This window comes from Phoxinus phoxinus (genome assembly GCF_949152265.1).
Source record: "Phoxinus phoxinus genome assembly, chromosome: 24".
NCBI classification, from domain to species: domain Eukaryota; kingdom Metazoa; phylum Chordata; class Actinopteri; order Cypriniformes; family Leuciscidae; genus Phoxinus; species Phoxinus phoxinus.
This window is the reverse complement of record NC_136899.1, coordinates 5,160,021-5,181,890: the sequence shown is the minus strand read 5'-3', so window position 1 is coordinate 5,181,890 and position 21,870 is coordinate 5,160,021. Positions and strand designations below refer to the sequence as shown.

At 35.0% G+C, this 21,870-nt stretch overlaps 1 protein-coding gene across 3 annotated transcripts in view; it reads right to left on the bottom strand.

The window, feature by feature from the left end:
- slc4a2b (solute carrier family 4 member 2b) overlaps positions 1 to 21,870 on the bottom strand; it is a 42,946-nt gene that overhangs the window by 17,110 nt on the left and 3,966 nt on the right. Inside the window, exons 1-5 of one of the 3 annotated variants that reach the window (XM_079601135.1) lie at positions 15,351 to 15,515; positions 8,539 to 8,720; positions 1,670 to 1,832; positions 1,048 to 1,298; positions 183 to 310 (exon numbers count right to left, since the gene is read on the bottom strand). In XM_079601135.1, the coding sequence (XP_079457261.1) occupies positions 183 to 310; positions 1,048 to 1,298; positions 1,670 to 1,832; positions 8,539 to 8,598 (602 nt within the window). In that variant the 5' untranslated portion in view covers positions 8,599 to 8,720; positions 15,351 to 15,515. Of the gene's footprint in view, positions 1 to 182; positions 311 to 1,047; positions 1,299 to 1,669; positions 1,833 to 3,703; positions 3,752 to 8,538; positions 8,721 to 15,350; positions 15,516 to 21,870 lie in introns of those variants that run through there. The other 2 variants (XM_079601134.1, XM_079601133.1) reach the window with 2 other exon arrangements.

Here is a 21,870-nt window from a genome sequence, read left to right as displayed (position 1 = left end):
ATATTGAAGTCAATCAACATTGCTTATCCATGTTCTTTAAAATATCTTCTCTTGTGTTCAGCAAAAGAAAGACATTCATACAGGTTTGGAACAACTTGAGGGTGAGTACATTATGACAGAATTTATGAGCATATTTTCACTATATGTTTGTTGCTTATGAAAGCTAAACCAGGCGGACTCACTCAGTGGAAGTGCTGTCCTGAGGCTCCGAACACACCGCAGACGACGGGACGATCAGGATCCCTCGTGCAGGGACAGGATCTGAAGTCTCAGGGGTGGACACATGAGGGTCATCATCGGACACGAAGAACTGGACAAGAGATAAAATGATAGAAATAATGATTAATCTATCATATTGAGTAATTAACCTGAATACGAGTTTGTGTTCTGAAGATGAATGAAAGTAAATGATTTTCATTTTTGAGTGAAATATCCCTTTTACGTTTTCAGAGTATCTATTTACACTAAGTGCAAATAGCCCGCCTTGTTGGCAGAGGTTATTTACTCAAACTCCGCCCATATTTGTCTGGTTGGGCCAGAAAAAGTACAATAAAATGCGGCAGCAATGGCGTAGGGTGTAAGGCGCATTATAGATACTTTTGACACCTTTTGCCGAACTCGTTCTTCTCCCTTTTCCCAGCGCGTATCAGATTGGAAGGGCATTTATTTTCAATAAATATTAAGAAAATATGTGAAAAGGGAATTAAAGTGCCTAAAGGATATTTAATAATAAAGTGTTTAGCGGGTAGGTTTAGGTTTAGGAAGGATAGCATTCATTTAATTTGCACTTATGTTATTATTCATTTATGTTATTACTGCATGCTGTTTTATAATGTACTAAAATAATTAGGTGCAAATAGTATCCAACTCTTATTGCAAAGAGAATACTGCTATTTTTACATAGTGCAAATAGTTTTTGCCAGTATTTCAGTATGTGTTTTACATCATTATTTATTGTCTTGGATAAAGTTTATTAGATGGAAGAGCTTTCACTAAATTAATAAGACATTCAATTAAATCATACATCTAGGATATAAACCTGGTTACCTGAACACTGTCTTTCCTGTCAGCGTCTGTTGTGGGATCTGGGGTGGCGCTCTGGCCTTCCGTAGATTCTTCCTCTTCCTCTTCCTCCTCATCCTCACCCTCCTCGATGGCCAAAGCACCGCTGGGGCTGGAACACGCTCTGTGCTCTTTACTGGTGCTCCTCCTCCTCTTCCTCCCACTCTTCTTCCTCCTGCCATCTCCCGGGAGTTTGGACAGAGGATGGTGGATGTGATGGGAGGAGTGACGGTGATCTGAGAATGATTACAGCCGAGTTTCAGTTCCGCAGTTTCACATTTATGGCTTCCAAACTCATTTCAGAGATGTAAAATTGGAATATTTTATTTCAAAACAAGGGAACAAGATTGAAACATTTTGTGAAATGTGCTGATGTGACGATGTGGTTATTTATACTATTACTAATGTATATTACAACTGTACTATTGCTGGCTCCACCATTAAAAACTGTTTAAATGTATATATGTAATAAAAAAAAACAAAATATATATATATATACACACACACATACTGTACCAACACTTCAAGCATCGAAAAAATAACACATTTTTCTAAATACAATAAAATAAGAAATAAAATAAAGGGATGCAAAAGGATGTGAACTCACACTCAAAATCTTGCTCATTGTAGGTGCGATGCTGCTCGCCGGGAACTCTGGGAGTGGGGCTCAGGATCTGCTGGAAGCGCTGAACACCTAATGCTTTGTTCAGATCACCATCCTCCTCTTCCTCCCTCTGTGGCACTCGGACAGAAGAGGTCGACGACTCGGGCTGGAGGACGACACACAGGATGAGGTCAATGAGGAAAAATTTATTCAAAATGTATATTTATAGTATGTTTTTCTGATGGCCAACTGTTCCCGGTGGTGCAGTAACATAATGAATCCTGCTATTAAGAAGTGATAAATCATTGCACTGCTAACAGCGTCCTGAAACGATCACTAGAGGGAGTCATGGTCAAAAGCATTAGTAATAGTCACAGAACACCACGCCGAGTTAAACGAACCCTGTCAGAGTTCCCCAGTGATCCAGATTCAGTAGTAAATCTCTTTCTAATTTAAATGAGATGATATAATGTAAAACAAATGCAAACACTAGAGGCTTTACAGCTCATTGGTGCGCTTATTGCAATAACATGAGCAAATATCCTCAAGTCACAAACAAACAATCTTATTAGCTACACCTCAATGGAGCGTTCTCATTTGCTCAATAATCACCCAAACAAACACACGGAAAGAGACAGGAATGAAACTAATTCACTGTAAATCATTACCTGCAATATCTTTCATTTTGAAAATTCACAAAATCTGTTTCCTACATGCAATAAAATGACCAAAAATATCTGACACAACAAACCTTTTCCATTCAAAATTCCTTGCAAAATCAAACGAAATTTGACTAACATCTCATCTAAACCTGTTCTTGCACGTCCACAACAGGAGATGTTTGTGCCCGCTTCTCCTCTTCCTCCTCATGTGCCCGCTCACACGGTACATTGCACAAGGAGAATTCTGCCATTCAGTAGTGCTAGATAATGCATTTATATGACGTATGCATGCATTCCACGGGCCACAAAGACTTTTTTTGTTTGTGATATATCCTTCAGTGACTAGAGTAACTCTTGTCATCAGTTGTTCTGGACTAAATTACCATGCCAGCATCAACTGTAGGACATCATCTGGGTCTGATGCAGGCTGCAGGTTATATAGAAATAAAATAGATATCACGATATGGCGTAAAACGAGTCAAAGCGCAAGAGCTGCGATTTAATAAATATATACGCTGCTGTTTTCAGAGTGAGATGTTGAAACCGTATCATGAGCTGCATGTGGCATATAAAAACTCAAGTGGAAAGAGATTGTTTTTTTTTTAAATACATTTTATTTAATTTTATGTGCAGATGCATTCCCCAACAAAATTTGCCCAATCATTCTAGAATTAATTTCTCCAAAATTTAACTATTCAAGGCATCCTCAGAAAATTGCTGCAATTTTTATATTGCAGAAAAAAAATATTGCCAGTTTTTTTATTTTTCTGATTAAAATAAAATAAAAACTGATAAAACAAACGTTTTTTTTTTTTATAAAATAAAATAAAATAAAAATAAAAACATAAAATACTACTACCACTACTACTACTATCATAATTATACATTAATGGATCATACAATATTACTATTTTATTGTAAAAATAAAAAAAGTGTATTTAAGAAAAATATAATAATAAAACAATTATTTTAGATTGCAACTGTAAATTTACCATACTAATACTAAATGATGGGATTTTTTTTGTTGTAAATGTAAAATGTTATTTTGACCGATTACCACTAGGGGCCCTTAAAGAATAGAGTAGAGTAGAATAGAAAAGAAAAAAAACAATTTAATTAAATGCAAATTACATTAAAATAAAAATAAAATAAAAATGTAATTACATTAAAATAAAATAAATAAAATAAACTAAGTCATATGATTTTGGTATTAGTTTAATAAATACTGCAGCCCTAGTCTGACAAGTGGTTGATCAAATGGTGCTTGATAAGTCACTCAAATAACTGAAACTTTTTTTTTTTTTCAATTAAACAAAACAAAAGCGAACATAAGAGTCTGCACATGCTAACTAGAGTCCACCAACGTAAAGCTTACCATGGTTGCTAGAGCCGGCTGGCAGAATCAGTCAGTGCTCACAAAGCTGTGCAGAAGAACTCATGAGAAAGCCGTTCTTCCCGTATGTCCTCAAGAAAACTCAGTGTGTTCTCGCTGTCATCGGAGGGCTGTTAGTCTTTCTCCGCAGGGTGATTAAAAACAAACACGACTTGGAAGAAAGGCGCATGGTTTCGATTGTTCAGAACAATATAATCTCCTCAGCCACACTTCAACATTTTCCACAGGCAAATATTGACACTCTCCAGAAAACATGCGTCATCTTACGGTTACCTTGCTCTGCGGAGGCTTCAAATCTGCTTTAATTCCTTCTGAGACTTTACATGGGCGCCTTAAATGCTGTTATTGGCATGTGGGAACAACAGATTGACCAGTCTCAACCAAATCTTCTGAGCAAAACCAGTTACATTTGGTTTTATACAGTTATACCGACTTTCCACGATTACACAAAGGCGATTTGCGCTTCGTAACATCACAGGACAAAGATTATACACTTGAAAGTCCCATTAATAGTCTTTGGTGCTTTGGCTCAACTTATGAAGCAGGGTTACTTTAGTTAACTTCTTAAACCATAAAATAACTAATCTGACTCATTTCAAATATTGTAGGTAAATCCCTTAAAATAACATTGCTTACAATGTATCCTACTACTGGATTTAAATTATTATTTTTTTATGCATTTTTTTTTTACACGTTTATGTAGCACTAACCACATGCCTGTACTCTCAATGCTGATTATGCAATTAAAAAATACAAATAAAAAAAACAAAAACATGTTATTTGAAATAAAATAAAATCTAAACAACCTTAATTTATTTTCTCTCAGCTAGTTGCCAAGATAACATTTATCATTTTTATTTAGTTTAATATTATTTTAGTACTGTATATCAAGTTAATTGTATAGAGATTTAAAAGAAAAACTAATAAAATGACAAACACAGAACAAAAGCGCAAAAATTTAACTAAATTAAATTGAAAACAAAATATAAAATCAAATCAAAATCAAAGTATTAATAAAAAACAGTGTCTAAATTAATTTTTATTTCAGATAGTTTCCAATGTAACAATGTAACAAATCAAATTAATTATTATATAAACATTTTAAAAAGCTAATAAAAATGTCAAAAACAGAACAAAATCACAAATAAAATAAAAATGTAAAAAAAACTTAATTTGTTTTATTTATCATTTTAATTTAGTTTAACTTGATATACAGTACTAAAATAAAATTAATTATATAGACATTATAAAAAAGACAATTAAAACGAAAACAAAATATATAAAACAAAAATAAAATATGAATTAAAACTATAATTGTGTCTCAATGATACTAAAACAAAACACTGTTAAAACTCATATTATAACTCCACTGTTAAAACTCCTAGGTTAAAAAAAACTTGTTAGTAGACGAAAAGTGACAAATCAAAGTTTTCCACAAAAGACTTGTGGTTAATATCAACCCACAAGAAATACATTTTCTCTACAGTGAAATCACACTGAGGTTTGGCTCTTCGCCCAGTAATGGACGCACAAATACGACGTGATTCAATGCTCACAGCCCCACAATGCTCAGGCCAACAAGACAGCGAGCTGAACCCAAAGTAAACCATTTAACGTCCCACAAGCCAACTCTTTGAGGAGAAGCAGTGGCTTACATGGCAGTGGTTGACTGCAGGCGCACAGCGTCTCCAATGCAGCATTAGAGTCAGTTCACTTAAAGAGCCATCGGCCAAAGCAAAGTCTCCCTCACTCGCGCGAGCGCATGTCCAGCGAGAGATTAGCCGCACAGATCTGTGAGGTGTCTGAAATCCCACTGAGTCAGCAAGACACACGCGTGAGCAACACAGGAGAGCTGTGGGTGATGTCCTTACAGAGCTGCAAATCCTGTTTTTACATGCATCTAATAATGTTAAGAGTACAGTACTATCTATTATTATGAAGCCCTATATGTTGACTTAACAAAATGCAATACTGTATAAAATAACCCAAAAAAATAAAATAGCAATATTACTTTTGCATGATATGAATCACAGCTGTGAGCCTTGAAAACTTGTAGAAACACCTTTTAATATTTACTCAAAACGATGAGGCAAGATCCACCAGCCCTCCAAAATTACCCTTCTCTCAAACTTTGTTTGCCAAGTATTGATTTACAAGAACTGACCACGAAATATTGCAAAAAAAAAAAAATGCATCAATAACTGCTCATATCAGAGGGCCATAGACTATTATGCAACATACCACTACAAGGATGCATGGTTTAATACTATAGCTAATTTAGGAAGTCTTTAACTCAATAAATGACTGACCGTAAACGTGTACAGGAAGTCCATTGCTCATCTATCAAGTCTAAACACGAGGGGTGTCCCACAGAGCGAGAAAAATTATATATTTTTCAAAGCAAATCGAAAAGATGAGCAAACAGAAGCTGTGCGCTCCTCCGCAACCTGTCGCCACGTGACCGCAGCAGGAAGAGGATATGGAATAACACACTTTCACAATACCAGGTCTCGTTCGAACTCCAATCGCTGATAGTTTAGTCTTCCCCCAAACACACCCCCACATCCACACACACCAAAAACCAGCAGTCGTGTCGTTGGGTTGATCATTAACATGGGTCAACAGTTGCCTGCCATCAAGAGGCCAGCCAATGTCGGTTAACCAGTTATGCTCTGTACTTCTATTGAATTACACTATCTAGCAATGAGAAATTCATACCTATTGGGACATAAAATATAGGGATGCACCGAAATTTTGGCTGCTGAAATTCATCTACTGTTCACTAAGCTCTGCTCACATGCTCTGATAATAATAGCTTTGTAGGACTATACATTATTTAGATAATTGGTCAAATTAATCTGTTAATCTGATTCTGTTGCAAAGAACTGAATAAAGAATAAAAAAATAAAATATTTTTTTTGTCCGATTTTAGTGTGTTACTTTCGATAAAATTGTGGCTATTTTATTTTATTGACTTGTATTTTTTAAATTCAGTATCATTTAAAAGAATTTAATTTCACTAAAAAGTCTAATATTAATACAATACAAAAAAAGCATTTTTAAAAAGCATTTCCGGTTTCGGTTTTCGGCCAAGTTAATCCAGATTTTTCAGTTTTGGTCGAGAATTTTTATTTCGGTGCATCCCTAATAATAACAGATACAGCCACAAACTTCACATTTCTACAGATAAAACGTACCTTACGCCAAATTTACTAACAGCTTGCGCCAAGGCAAGTCAGAATTTACTAAAAGTGTGGACAGGGTTATTTTTGCGGCTGGCCTTATTGCATTTGTGCATTTGTAGGAGTTTCTCTTTTAGACGCAGAATTTATGGGAGGAGAGTATTTAAATGAATTATGCAAGGTGATTTACCCAGGTTTGTGCTAGTAAATTTACTGATATTTACATTTACCAGCCAAAAAAAGCACGTCTTAAACCAGATGCTAAATTGCGCTGGAAATTTTCTGGCTTTGTGTTCTTTAATTTGCATGTCGTCAGTAGATCATGCGCAGAACTTTACACTTCTATCGGCGCTTTTATGGGATTGCGCTCTCATGGTAATTTGCCCTGTTTAGTAAATCTGGCCTCTTGAGTTTTAAAATATCAGTTTTTTTACAATATCTGTTTGCAAGTTGGTTTTGAAGATAAATGATATAAAATAAATGCTTATGTGTCAATAAAAATGGTTATGGGAAGGATCAAGCAAACACCGACTACTATTTGAACTGCAGGCCCAACATAGTGAAGCAGACCTAGACTGAAGAGACTAGATTTGTGTCGGAAGGGAGCTGGCTCTTTAACAGCAAATCCCTGGGAATGCTGACTCAGCAGAGTGTGGGCTTGGAGAGGATGCAAATCAAGTCGCACAAAGTCGCTGCATATCACTGCAAACAGCTGCAGGAGAAAATAATAAAAAAAAGTCAATTTTGCGGGTGAGAAGGTCTTTGAGTTTCCATCGAGTTGCCTGAGTGAGTTTTATAGTATCTGTTAGTGATACTGGGCCATTAAAGACAGACCGCACAGAAAATTACAACGCAGATGTTTGTTTAGGAAGTCTGCCTGGATTTTAAATGCTACGCTCTTTCAAAGTATAAAAAAAAACATGAAAGATCTTTCTCTTGTAAAAGATAAGCACAAAAAGTAAGTGAATGAATGCAGCTACTATAGATGGAAATCTAGGGAAAAAAATATTAACAAATATGCACATTTACCTTACAAAAGATTACCAAGTTGTTTTTGATATGATACTATGGTTATACCATTAAATACCAATACATTTATCAATATTTATTGGCATCTGCTTATAAAAGTATTAGCTTCCTTTACCGCAGCCCTAAAATTTCGACACTTTAGTATTGTGCAAAAAAAAAAGCTTAGTTTACAGTTTAAATTGTTTACTGTAGCATAAAAAACGTCTTTAAAAAAAAAAGCCTGACACCTGTGGTGTATATAATTAAATTAATAATGATATATTATTATTGTAAGTATTATAGTATTAGTACCATATGATACCATCATTATTAGCAATACTGTAAAAGAAAAAATCCTGTACAACTCTTTTTGCCCGGCAAAGATAAGGCTTAAGCCTCGTCCCAGAATAAAATGCATGTTTTTAACTAAAAACAACTTGCACTAGCTTATCTTAAAATAAGTCACGGTCATTGTTTTGTCTCAAGATGCACACCAGTAATGTTTTATTCTAAGACACGTTTATAAAAAAAAATCCTTAAATGTCCTTATTTAACTAGCATAATCCCAGCTTAATCTAAGCCCTGTCTGTGAAACCGGGCTTCGAACCAATGAAGCCCTTGACTTACGTTGTGAACGACTGACGCCACGGCACTGGTGAGTTCATCTGAGGTCACGGGGTCACTCATGGTGGACGTCAGGAGACTGGGGTGATCAGCACAGGAGACGCTGAACAACACTTCGATCTGCAGAGGCTTTAGCCTTTCTCTTTCTCACTGAGACTCAAGCAGGAGTTTATAGGCAGCATAACCTGTGAAGAGTTTAAAATGTTAAATAACTTGTTAGTTGCACATTATTATATTCATGTTACAATGGTGTGTTTAAATGATAGTATGCTCCTTTATTTATGGCATAACATAGCAGTCGCCTTCATATCCAAGGACTGATAACAACCAGATTAAAAAGCTGCTACTGTAAGGACACGCAGATAAGAGACTCATGCTTGAAATAAATAACCATAAAATATTGGATGTGATTGTAATAGTAGATAAAGATTTGTTCAACTAGCATTAATTTAACTGAACGCCATACAAAGATTACAACAGTCGTCTCAAGAGCTTGACTTAAGGATCACTTAAATCAAAACAAAATAGTCACTCTTTACAATAAGGTTAACTTTAGCGAACTACATTACACTGATAAAACCAAACCAATAATCTGTTCTTTCAGAGGAGTTTCACTGTCACTGTCAACGAACAACAGTGAGTTGATATGCTCAGTAATACCATAATAAGATACTATTACAAAGAATGGGAATTCTCTAATAGTCAATTTAGCCTACTAATAATACACAAATTGAATAATCAAAATGTAAAAAATCAGTATAGTTTTTACTGTATGAACTAAATATAAAATGACTATTATTAAAGTTATTTTAATAACAGCAGTGAATGATTCTCTTGTTTTCTTTGGTTGATAAGTTAACATTGAATGACAGACAGCAGCAGGTTTATTAGGCTGCCGTCACTTTAAGACCAAATGCACAGATCTAATATACTGACAATAATTCGATTACTTTCCCAACTGTTTATGTTTACTTAGTTACGACATAAGCAACTTTGGGCAAATACCCACAAAAATATGTAAAAATGTCCTTCTTGGTGAGTTTTCACTTAAAATACACATGAGCACATTTGCTCATTCCCAGAAATCGCGCACAGAAAGCCGTCCAGGGAACCGCTCCACTTTCGCAACTCTTTTTTCAGTATCGAGCACGTCCTGTATATTATGACAGTCATGTTACATGATTTGACTGATTTGGATGGTACGTAGCAAGGGTGACCTCGCATCACTTTAAAGGAAAGGAACGGACTGCGGCATGTTTTCATAATCGTTGGAAGGCAAAATCAAAACCGAAACTAAAATTCTATTAAATCGCATTCATAGTGAATATCAATAAATCATCTTTGAGAGCAAAGGGACCCCATGGTGGTTCAGGGGCCCTACACAACTTACGTACTTTGCATATGGGGAAGGGCACTGGTAGTTAACATGAACAATACTGCAAAGCAGCATTTATTAATCTTAATTTCAACATTTACTAATATATTTTTGACATTTGAGGTTATCTTTAACACAGTATCTATTAACAGTTGTTGCAACTAACTAATGAACAATGGTCCACTAAAATGAATAAGAAATGTATTTCGCTCTGTTAGCTAATGTATTAACTAATGTTAAAGACCTTACTGTAAATTGTAACCATCAAAATACATCACCTTTAATGCTTCCAATTAACCATCGATTTTCAATAGAAAGACAACTTATTTTATTTATGTGGACACCCTTTAATTAGTCCTGTGTGGAAGAATCCTCTGCTTTAATGCAGAAGTCTGTGAAAAAATACAATTGTTCAATTGAGTTGAGGTTTGACCACTAACTGGAACTTCAAGGACGTCAGCATTGGTTTTTCAAGTCTTGCCTTTGTTGATTCATTTATGTGCTTCCTTTCACTGAAAGCAATAACTGTGTTTAAATCTACGCTCTCTGGCAAAAGGAGGTTGTGTGGCAAAACTTCTTGATATGTGGAGCAGTTTACCCTTTATCGGTCCTGATTCAGTTCCTGTTAAAAAGAAACATCCTAACAGCATGATGCTGACGTTGTGGTCTTGCATCAAACATGTAAAAGTTCAGCGACAATTTCAATCTTACCAGACCATAAGAAATCCTTCCACATGGTTTTAAAAGACAATGTATTCCAACCAAAAAATATATCATGAGACATTTTTTCAAATTTGATAAACATAATCTGATCAAAAAAGGATTGTTAATAAGAAAGTAATAAGATAATAAGGCAATTGAACCTCAAATAACTTGATCTTGTTTAAAGAGACACATGACCTAGAGAAGGACCAAAACTATGGTAAAGTTAATGCAGTTTACAATAGTCACATTTGTATTAAATTTTGGGCCGTGCCCAGTTACTCAAGTTCAATGCGCCCTTATAAAAAAAATATATATATATTTCTTGCATATAAATGTTCTCTGCATTATCTTATATTCTTCTTGCAACACAGTTCTAAGAAACTTGACTGCAATATCTTTAAGAGTTATCTAAATATAGAGCGCACTATATTGTAATGTTGCAATGTCTCATTAGGTGCTAAATTTAGCTATAGCCGTTCCTCAGTACAGGTACATCAACTTTGTTGAAAGGTCAGCATTTCCAGCAAAGCTTTTCCGGACCAGTTGAATTCATATAAACTGCGTGATTCATCTGCTCTGCGAGTGGCACATTAATCAAAATTTGTGATACAAACTGAGCAAAGTTATAAAACGTACCCCCGATTTCACAGACAAGGCTTAAGCCTCAAGCTGTTTTACCTGAAAGCAACTTGCACTGGCATATCTTAAAATATATCAGTGCCATTGTTTTGCCTCACTGTGCACACCAGTAATGTTTTTTTTCTAAGGCATGTTCATAAAAGCTACTTAAGTGCCCTAATTGAACTAAGGCCTAATCTTGGCTTAATCTAAGCCCTGTCTGTGAAACCGGGCCTTTGATATTTTACAGAGAAAACTGATTTACTGGGGGAAAAAAAAATTGTCCTTTGATTCATAAACAAGTTCACTGCACTGTAAAAAAAAAATTATATGATAAGTTATCAAAATTTTTTTACATTGCTTTAACTAAAAAATTAGTTGAATCTCGTATTTAAAAAAAAGTTGAAAATTGCTTAACTTATTTTGACAACTCAGGTTAATGTAATTTAAGTTGAAATGACTTAAACATCCAAGTTGATTGTACTTAAAAGGTAGCAACTTTTTTTTACAGTGTTGTTTTAGAACAAAATGTCTATTTTCAAGTAGCTAGAGGTAAAAAAAAATGATGATGCTAAACCAACAATGTAAACTGGTTTATAATAGTGACAAAAATGTCACAAGTTATGCGAGCTTGCAAGTGTCTCTAAGTATCCTAATAGCAAACAGTCTAATAATCATTTAAGCACATTTGATATTAAAAGATGGACTTTACACATTTGAGATCAGAAAATTCATCTTATTCTAAATAAAATAAAAAAATAAAATAAAAAGAAGTTAACAGTGAAGTCAATTTTTGGGCCTCTAGCGACACTATTAATGACTATTTTCAAACTGGTTTCCTGATTTAAGCATTTTAACATTTTGAGGATTGCACTAAAGTTTCTTTGTTCCAAAAAGGAAGTGTTTTTAAAACAGGAAGTATCTACGATTACACAATTCAAGATGATAAGAGAATCCATTCTATGCTCTTTGGCTCACAATTTTGATTTTGTTGATCAACCAGGTGTGCATCTGCACATAGTGTATCAGTCTCTATTAAATGGTGTGCACATGCTACGTTTGCATTGAAAATGACATGGATGTTCATTTTCTACAACTAAAAAACGATTTCCCTCTTAATTTCTTCACGAAGGTCAACTTTGTTACCACTTCAACAATTGAGAACCAGATACCCACAATGTCTTATCCACTTTAACTGGTGTGCATATTGGCTTCTAGCAACGCCACATTATGTAATAATCTACTACACTTAACCATGTACCTTGAATGTGAACCCAAAACAGGATCTTATCCTAGCTCTTGGGTGACATGGTCTAACTTGGAAAGAATAAAGAAAGTGGGGTAAACTTTTGACACTTTTTTGACAGGTATGCAATTCAATCCACTGTAAGAGTAACTTGTAGGTTTTCTAATCTAACTTAGTTATCCCACTAACTTCAACTGGAATCCCTGTACGGTCCTAAACAGAAACCTTAGGATCATGCATCCTTCCCAGTTTGGAAAAACCTTTTGCTTTTGCGAAAGGCAAACAGGCTTATTGGATTATATTCAAGCATGTCCATAAAATATAATTTCAGACAAAGCAAAGACGGCCAATATAAGATGCCATTCTGCAAATAGACTTTCAATCACAATGTGGAAACCTCACTGTAAATATATAAAACGCTCAATGACTGAGTAGTTCAGCAAATATAGAATTTCTTGTTTACTAGTGACCAACGGCTCGTCCACATGAAAGACATGTTTGAGAGTTGAATTTAAACCTCATACAGAAAAATGTTGAAAAATTGGTTTGGATCAAGAATTATATGGTGCAGCCTTAGAGATCTGGGCTGGTAACTGAAAGGTTGCAGGTTCAAAGCTTTGACCCATGTTTAAGATCAAAACTAAATTTCAAGTCCCTGTAATAAATGTCAAAACACATCTGGGAAAAATATTGGATAATCAAGTCTAAAACTAATTTTCAAAATTGTAAAAATTTATCAAAACAATAAAACAAACAAAAGGAAATGTGAATAAGATGCACTTATAATAGAAGTCTTTGGTTGTTTTACCAAAGTACAAGTATAATGATTAACTCAAGTCACAAGTTCATATTAATAGCCAATCAGATGTTTCTTATTTTGCACTGATTTGCAATTTTTAGCTCTTTTACGTTTATTAATTTACAAGGCATGTTCAAAACTACATATTGAGGCATATTTTTTAGGGGATGTTTAATAAAGACACTTTGTTGCGTTCAAAGACAGCTTAACGGAAGGCAGCCATGCAATTGGAAAAATGCTGAAGTGTTTTTAAACGTTTAACTATTTTTTTGCGTGATGAAGCAGATTCTGGCATGGTGCAAAGTTATTTGGCAAAAAAGACGTTCATCTGAATATCTGAATGTCAAAATCAATAACAATTAGAGCTGCACGATTCTGGATAAATTGAGAATCATGATTTTTTTTTTTTTTTTTTTTAAGTCAGATCACGATTCTCCCACGATTCTGAATAGACAAACTAAACAAAATTACATAAATTTACTAGGGGTTCTGACACAAATTTTAAAATTTTTCTATTTAAAATGTTTCATTAATTTGAATGAAACAAATCGGATTGAATTAATTAATTCAATGACTCTCTCATAAATAAATTTTTCGCTAATCCATTTTTTAACAGTCACTTGTCGCCACCTACTGGTGTAACGATGAAATTGATACAATCGTTATTTAAAGTTACTTTCAAAAGGTGATTTGCTCTATTTTGAACGCTTCCATCAGTGTTTATATCCAAACTATAAACTTATCTCAGTACTATTTTTAAGACGGAAAAAACGATACAGTGTGGAAAAAAAAGCTTGTGAAGCTGCTTCATACCTATACAGACAAACTACACTGTAAAAAAAAAATGTTGGGTTCACTTAAAAAAGCAAGTTACCTTTTGAGTTCTAAATTTTGAGTTCGTTGTAATTAAAATTTTGAGTTAATACAATGAATAAGAATGGTTTAATAAACAGACACTCAACATAGTATGTTATCTTCACACATTAGTTATCGAAGTTGATTTGACAAAAGATAAAAAGTTGTGATAACAAATCATGAAAATATTTTTTTACAGTGTACTCTCTCTGGATCAACCGCAGCGCAACACGGATATGAATGGTCCGTTGTGATTTTGTCCAAGGTTAAATAGACATGACCAAATCGTTGTCTTTCAGGAATGAGATCGTGTAGGTGTTTGAATTGAGATAGCGATCTTTTAACGATTAATTATGCAGCTCTATAGCAACTATTCAACTGTTGGACGACTAGTCAATTCGACCATTGCGACCCAACACAATGATTTACAATTATTCCTATAGCAAAAAGGTTTAACACAAGCAATTTAATAATACAGATCAGTTCAATTAAGTACAATCATCTATAAAACCATACTTTTGGACAACAATCATAAAAGCTCTTTTTCATTTTGTATAACGAAACTTATTAAACACACTATGGTGCTGAACACTAGAGAGATGCTCATTGCTGTCATGTTTAATGACTTGATCAAACTCACAAGACACGCCACACAGCCTCTGGGCGGAAAGCACACAGACCATTTCTCTAGATCATTAACCAATTAGATTCAAAAGTTACTTAAGTGGAAAAATAAAAGTACACACTATATGAAGACTAGGCAATATCAGCAAAACAGTGGACTTTTCACTGTTGACTTTGCAATGTCTTGTGATCCGTCATGATATGCTGACTTTTGAATTTCACTTCTAGATGACAAGTTATAAATTAATCATCTGGTACGTTAAATCTAAATGGTTAATTTAGAAAAGTTTTATTAATAAAAAATAAATAAAAAGGCATCGAACATTACGTATATGTACTCACCATTTAAAGTGCTAAAAAGAAATACAATTTGAAGGTAAACTAGTACAGTATTTACCAAACCGGATCCATTTTTAGATATTCTTAGAAAACATTATATGCAAAAACATCTAAAAACAAAATTCTGTTTGATCAATTAAAATTATAGAATGACCACCAACTGTTAAAATAGCAACTTTAGTTAACTACACAAAAATAGTCAGTACTGACTTTAAAGAAGCATGATGCAAATCCATTGAAACTCAAAAACATACCTCAAAGTGCTCAATGCAGAGAAGCCGCCGCTAACATCTTAGTGTAAAGCCAACAGCCACTGTGTACAGAACGCCAGAGAGAGAGAGACACACAGTCAGAGAGCCGAGTGAGAACTTATAAAGCACTGCAGCATTGCCTTCACACACTCAAACTCTAGTACTGATGGGTCAAACGCTTCCTCTGCTGGATTAGGTTGCCACCCCTAAACCTCTGACAGCCTGCCATGTGACCACTGCTCAACAGTGAGTCAACTGTGACACACACACACACACACCCATATCCTCACATATACAGTACACACTCACACACCTCATACCCATCTGGGTTTTAAATGATTAATAAAGCTGTTAACAGTAAATCTCTCATGTAAGGAAACGTTCACCATGACAAGGACACCACTCTATCTTTTCATCACCTTAGGAGTAAACGACACTATAATATGACAAAAAAAAATGTTATTTAGTAATTTACCAATGGTTGGTTTCACCAAAAGATGTTGTTGAATCAAAAAAGTGCCTTTATTTGATATTCATGAATAAATGTTGAATTGAATCTTAATTGAATCTTCAATAATAATGAGTGACATTATTATTGAAAAAGGTATTAAGGATTTATTTTTATGACAAAAAAATGATTTGCAAAAATGATTTTTAATTGTTTTGTTTCTGCTTTTTAACACAATAATGTCTAATGGTCATTATATAACAATTATAAACATAAGCATTATGTTTACATTATGATGCCGATTTGTTATTATTAAAAATAACATTATAAATAATACAAATTATTCATATACAAATAAATAACAAAATAATAATCAGTTATTTATGTGAATATATATATATATTTTAATGTCTTTAAATATATATTTTTTTAATCCCACAGACTCAAGCCGCATCTATGGACCAGAATATTAAAAATAAATATTGAGCCAATAAGTAACCACCTAAGAATCACCCAAAACACCCTAAAATAAATGGAGAAAAAAAGTGTCCCAGGCCCTCATATAAAGATATTTTTACATCTCCTTCAATAAACTGTGCAACTGTAGAACTATCAGTGGATTCATGGGCACATGTGTACAAAACATTGAACTTGCTCTAAATCTTTAAAGTCAAGCACTGAAGTTCCCATATATGTCTGCAAGTATTTGTTTGAACCAACAGCCAAGTGTGTGTGTGTGTGTGTGTGAGTGTGTCTGAGTGTACCAGCATGAGTATGTGTCAGTGAGAGTCACATGGTCTTGGATCAGCCCAAAGGCCACCGAGAATTAAAACTTTAGTCTGCTTCAAAGCTTGGGTTTTCCTCAATCCCCAAAAAAAGCTTCAGGAATAGAAGAACTTGGATTGGTAAGTGACCTTTATGGAGTGTACGTTTCAATAACGCCAATGCCTGTTGGCACAATTTTACAAGTGTGCACAATACAAGACAAAAATGAGAATTCCTCACTGATTCTGGATGTGACTCCCTCATAATAGGAACAGTCTGCTAACAAAAGGTTTCCAAACTGTGTCATCATCATAAAGGTTAGGCTACGTCATATAAATAGGTTTGTCATACCATAAGAATGACAAATAGAAGGGTCTCCATTCACAACACTAGCGCTGTAACTCCCACGATATAGGGTGAGGCTAGTAGATACCGAGGAATATCTGTGTTAATAATAACTAATGGCCAACCGTCCATCTGACTAATCTCTACTACAGTAGTCAACATTTAAAGTGGATCATAAAAGTTAATCAAAGTTGTCCTAAGACAAGAACGGGTATTGTTCAAAATGTATGTATAACTTTGAAGAAAGGTTTTGATCCACTTCAAATGTTGACTAGTGTAGTATAACCCTACTAGACAGGGAACGAACATACAACTATTGAACATACAACTAAAAACCTGGGGATGCGCCAATATTAAAATGTCTGATAGCCAATAATTATTTCCATGCTATGGCCATTAACCGATAAATGGCTCATATACTACTTTGTTGAAATAAATAAAAATAAAATCAATTTAGGCATCACAACACTATTGCAGAGTATGAAAAATGGATATTTAGATAAACTTTGTAATTAAATTAGTGTTTTTTTTATTCACTATATCTTTGCTATCATCTAACGCTCACTTAATCTAAAAGTAAAGAGTGAATTATCTAAAAAACAATTATAAAAAGTAATGATAATGATGACAGCTGATGTCATTATGGAGGAGTAGAAGAGGATCCCAGCAACAACCTGTGCAACTCTGGTAAACTCATGGCCAGGAGGATTAAGGCAATGCTAGATAACAATGGTGCTCACACAAAATATTGACACTTTGGAAACTTTTTTGACATGTTCACTTAGGGTGTACGCACTTTTGTAGCAAGCTATTTTGACAATAATGGCTGTATGTTATTTTCAGAGGACAGTAAATATATACCGCTATACAAGCAGCACATTGACTACTATAAAATATATGTATATATATACACACACACACATATTATGTAAACACTGAATTTTATGCTAGATGCTACAGCCCTAATTATTATTAGCCTGTTCTCATTACCTCTGCTGTTGTTAAAAACATTGAGCCAGTAAGTAGCCATTAACTTTTGAACTAAAAAACTAGGGATACACTGATGCCAAATCTTATTTTAATTCAAATAAAATCAATCATATTCAATCAGGCAGGGCATGCCAAATCTCAGACAGACCACTGAAAAACCAGAACTGGCAATCTGATGGGATGGCTGCTACGTACTTTCCAAGACTCACATGGGATTTTATCAGTCCACAGGGAGTCGGTTTACAAGTTCCCAGACCGCTACAATTAGCACCTCCGAGCAATTACTCCAAGCCACTGGATGTGCCAAAGTTTGTGGTTACGGTGTAAAATACTGATGAATGGGACAATATAAAAAGAAAGCAAATGTTATATGATATATTCAGGGCTTTAGTATTTAAATATGCTAATTTCCATCACATGCATTGGATACTAGGCTAATTCTGCTCGAGACACTTTACTAAGAAGCAAACATGACATGATGTGTGTACTGTGTATAATAATTATATATATATATATATATATAAATACACAAACATGCATGTATAATTTTAAGAAAAAATATATATTTATATATTAAGTATTTATAATTATATATATAATATAAATTATATTTAAATATAAAAATGTATATAAACATGTAAATATTTTTTAAAATATATACATGCATGTGTGTGTATTTATAAATACATTATTATTTTACATAGTACACACACATATATGATATAAACAAAAACTTTTATTCCGCAAACGATTAGTTGCGATTAATCGTTATGCAGCCCTAGTTAAGATAGACATCTATGATGACAAACGGCCATTTTACGCCTTCTTTAGATTTTCAACTTTGGTCTAGACTTGCATGTCTGGGCTGCACATGTTACATAATTACCTGACAACAATCTACTTTTGACATCAATCTTTAGTCAACACATTTAAAGGTCTGGTAGTAACAAGCCCACGATTCAGCAAGAAAAAGTGAGTAAAAACCTGCTGAAAACAGCACATCCTACATGGTTTTCCTGTCACATTAACTTTTCATTGTCAGCAACTGCTCTGGTCATGATAAACAGGGAAGTAAGTTCAAGCAAATGCAGGAGAGTGTCAAAACATTGGGAAATGAAGAGAAGATATTGCCCAACCAGGCAGCGGCATGCATAATGCAAGATTGCAGCGGCAAAACATAAATCACATCAAAATGCAGATGCCTCTCGAATCTCGACGACAACATACAAAACTCCAGATAACGGAAGAATATTACTACATTTCTCAATTTAATATATTAAAACAAATTTACTCCTACAGTCCAATGCCAGTGACAGTGCTCCGTAACCAGATTTCACAGCGACCTGGTACTTGGCTAGACTTGTCTTTGGCACAACAGTGTAAAGTTCTACATTGGGAATGTTTGAGAAACATCTCCATAGCCACAAACCGACAAACCACTAACACTGGGAAAAGTGGATTAAAATGTAACAAACAAAGAGATTATGGAAAATGCATGAATTCAACTGGGTTTCGCTACTTCAGATATAGCCTAGAAACAGATTCACGCTCAATGAGCTATAGCAAAAACAACGACTTGAAGCCACTGTTTTGGCACAAACATTTTGTAAACTTTCAACAGATTTTACAGCACATGGCGGATCGTGACCCAGCCATAATCAAAACCTCACAAACATCTGGGTTAGATATTCTGTGAGTAGTTACGTTTCCTAAGCGGTTTTCCTGAGGGTTCAGTTTTCAATTGCGTGGAACATGAGATTTAAATGGTGTAATTCCTCAAAATTAGCTTTATCATTAGTTTAAAGGGCAAGGCCCACCGAAGTGGAAACACGCCTTGAAACACGCAGCCTTAAGGGGGTCGCACACCGGATGAGAAGCGCAGCGCCGCGTATTATTCTCTATGAGTGTACACACACCGGCGGCACCATTCGGCGTCTGTCCGCGGCGCCATTCGCCGTCTGTCCGCAGCGCCCAGCAACGGCTCAGGACCGTGTTCAAAATCCTGAATAAAGGGGGTCGCACACCGGATGAGCGCCACAGAGCGCCATTTACATAGTTTTATATTAAATTTACATTTATTTGTCTCAAATCGTTGTTAATGTTCACTCTGTGCTGCAATATACATTTAGTTTTACATTCATTTACAGAAATCAGCTGCTTGAAAGAAAATTGCTGATGTTATCGGATTTTCAGGTGATATTCTCAATTCATTCAGTTAACGGACGCTCTGAGGTAAAGTGCTCCAACTGCAGACTTGGCAATGATTGTATTTAATTGTAAAGTACAATCATAACATAGTACAGACATTTTCTTAATTCCATAATGCCTTAAACATAACAATATTGCTGGCCATAAACTGAGAAAGTGCGCGTCCGGTGTACGATACCTCGAGTTGTCCTAGACGCGATGCGGCTCTGCGCTTCTCATCCGGTGTGCGACCCCCTTTATTCAATGTGTGGATGTAATTTCCACTGAAAGAAAGATTGGGCGGGACATATCGAACAGCTCCTCCCCTTTTTAAAAATAGCCAATAGCTTTCCGTTTCTATCACAGCTCGGCCAGAGCCATTGAGCTCGGTAAAGCCGCAGTTTCCTCCTAATCTCTAAGCGTTTGTCCTCCTAATCTCCTTGTGTCGCTTTCAAATATAGCATAGGCGACACGCGCATCTGATCCTCTCTATGCATTTGCCCAATTTGTCATGACACCGGCAGCATCCCCCTCGCTTTTTCTTCTGACATTTGGGAAAGAAAATAAGTGCTGCCACCCCCTGTAAAGGAGTTTTGTTCTCCCTTAACTTAACTGCTGCTAAGTGATAGAGATTGCAGAAAATCGTTGAAACTTGTGTGTGTAAAAATGTTAAGAGGCGCTTGGATTTACGATGGTATTTCAGTTCTACTCAGTCAAAAAAGACAGATCAGGATGAAGAAGAGACAGCCAAAGAAAAGCAGACCGCCACAAAGCGAAAGAGTTAGTCGAATCTGATTATGAGGCGAAAAGAAAGCACCGCTTTATGGTTTCATGGACAAAGGAATTTCCGTGGCTGGAACATGACATTTGTTCCAATGTTCATAGAAGTTCATAAAAACTTCAGTTAGAACCAAATGCATATTGTATTGATGATTGTAATTTGATTATTTTATATACGATCGTTGATATTTGTGTTTGAAAATGTTTTTGATTGATGTTACGACTCCTATCCAATATTCTACTTAAAAAATGTGTTTTAATGCGGTTAGTTAAATTCATTATGGGCGAAAATCTACCAAAAGAGTGCCTGAAGGGCTATCAGGGGTTTGGACAGTTTGTGAGCCCTGCAAATGACAAAAACACAACAGAGAAGTAACGAAGTGTCTGAAGCAATGTCTTTATGAACAAATCATTTTTCACTCTTATCTAAATCAGTGAATTGGTTGATCCAGTAAAAAAAAAAAAATAATAATCTGAATCATTTGTTCATGAATCGACTGATCTGGTTCAACTTACTAAGTCAACCCAGTTGAAGAGGTTAACACCTTGCCGGAAGAAAAGATTATCAATGAAAGTTACTTATTTTTTGCCTGTTCATCACAAAAAGCTATATTTTCATGACGCTTTCATTTGATTTTTTAATCTTGTAGGCGTCAGTGCCTGTTTATTGTAATTTAATTCAAAAAAGCATGGAAATCAGTCAACACATGTTCTTCTTTTGTGTTTCATGGAAGATAAAACATGAGGGTGAGTAAAGGATGACAAAATTTACATTTTTAGGTGAACAATTCCTCCAGAGTTTGGCAACAGACTTTTCCCCGCCATTGATGGAATTTCCCACCATTTAGGACACACCGCTTCCCCACCATTGACGGAAATTTACAGCATTTTCACAGGCGCTATTACGCATCTTCTCAGACATTAAACAGTATATAAGGGTGTGTTCACACTTGGCATGTTTGGCTTGATTAAACGGTTGCTCTGTTAGTGCGGTTCATTTGAATAAGC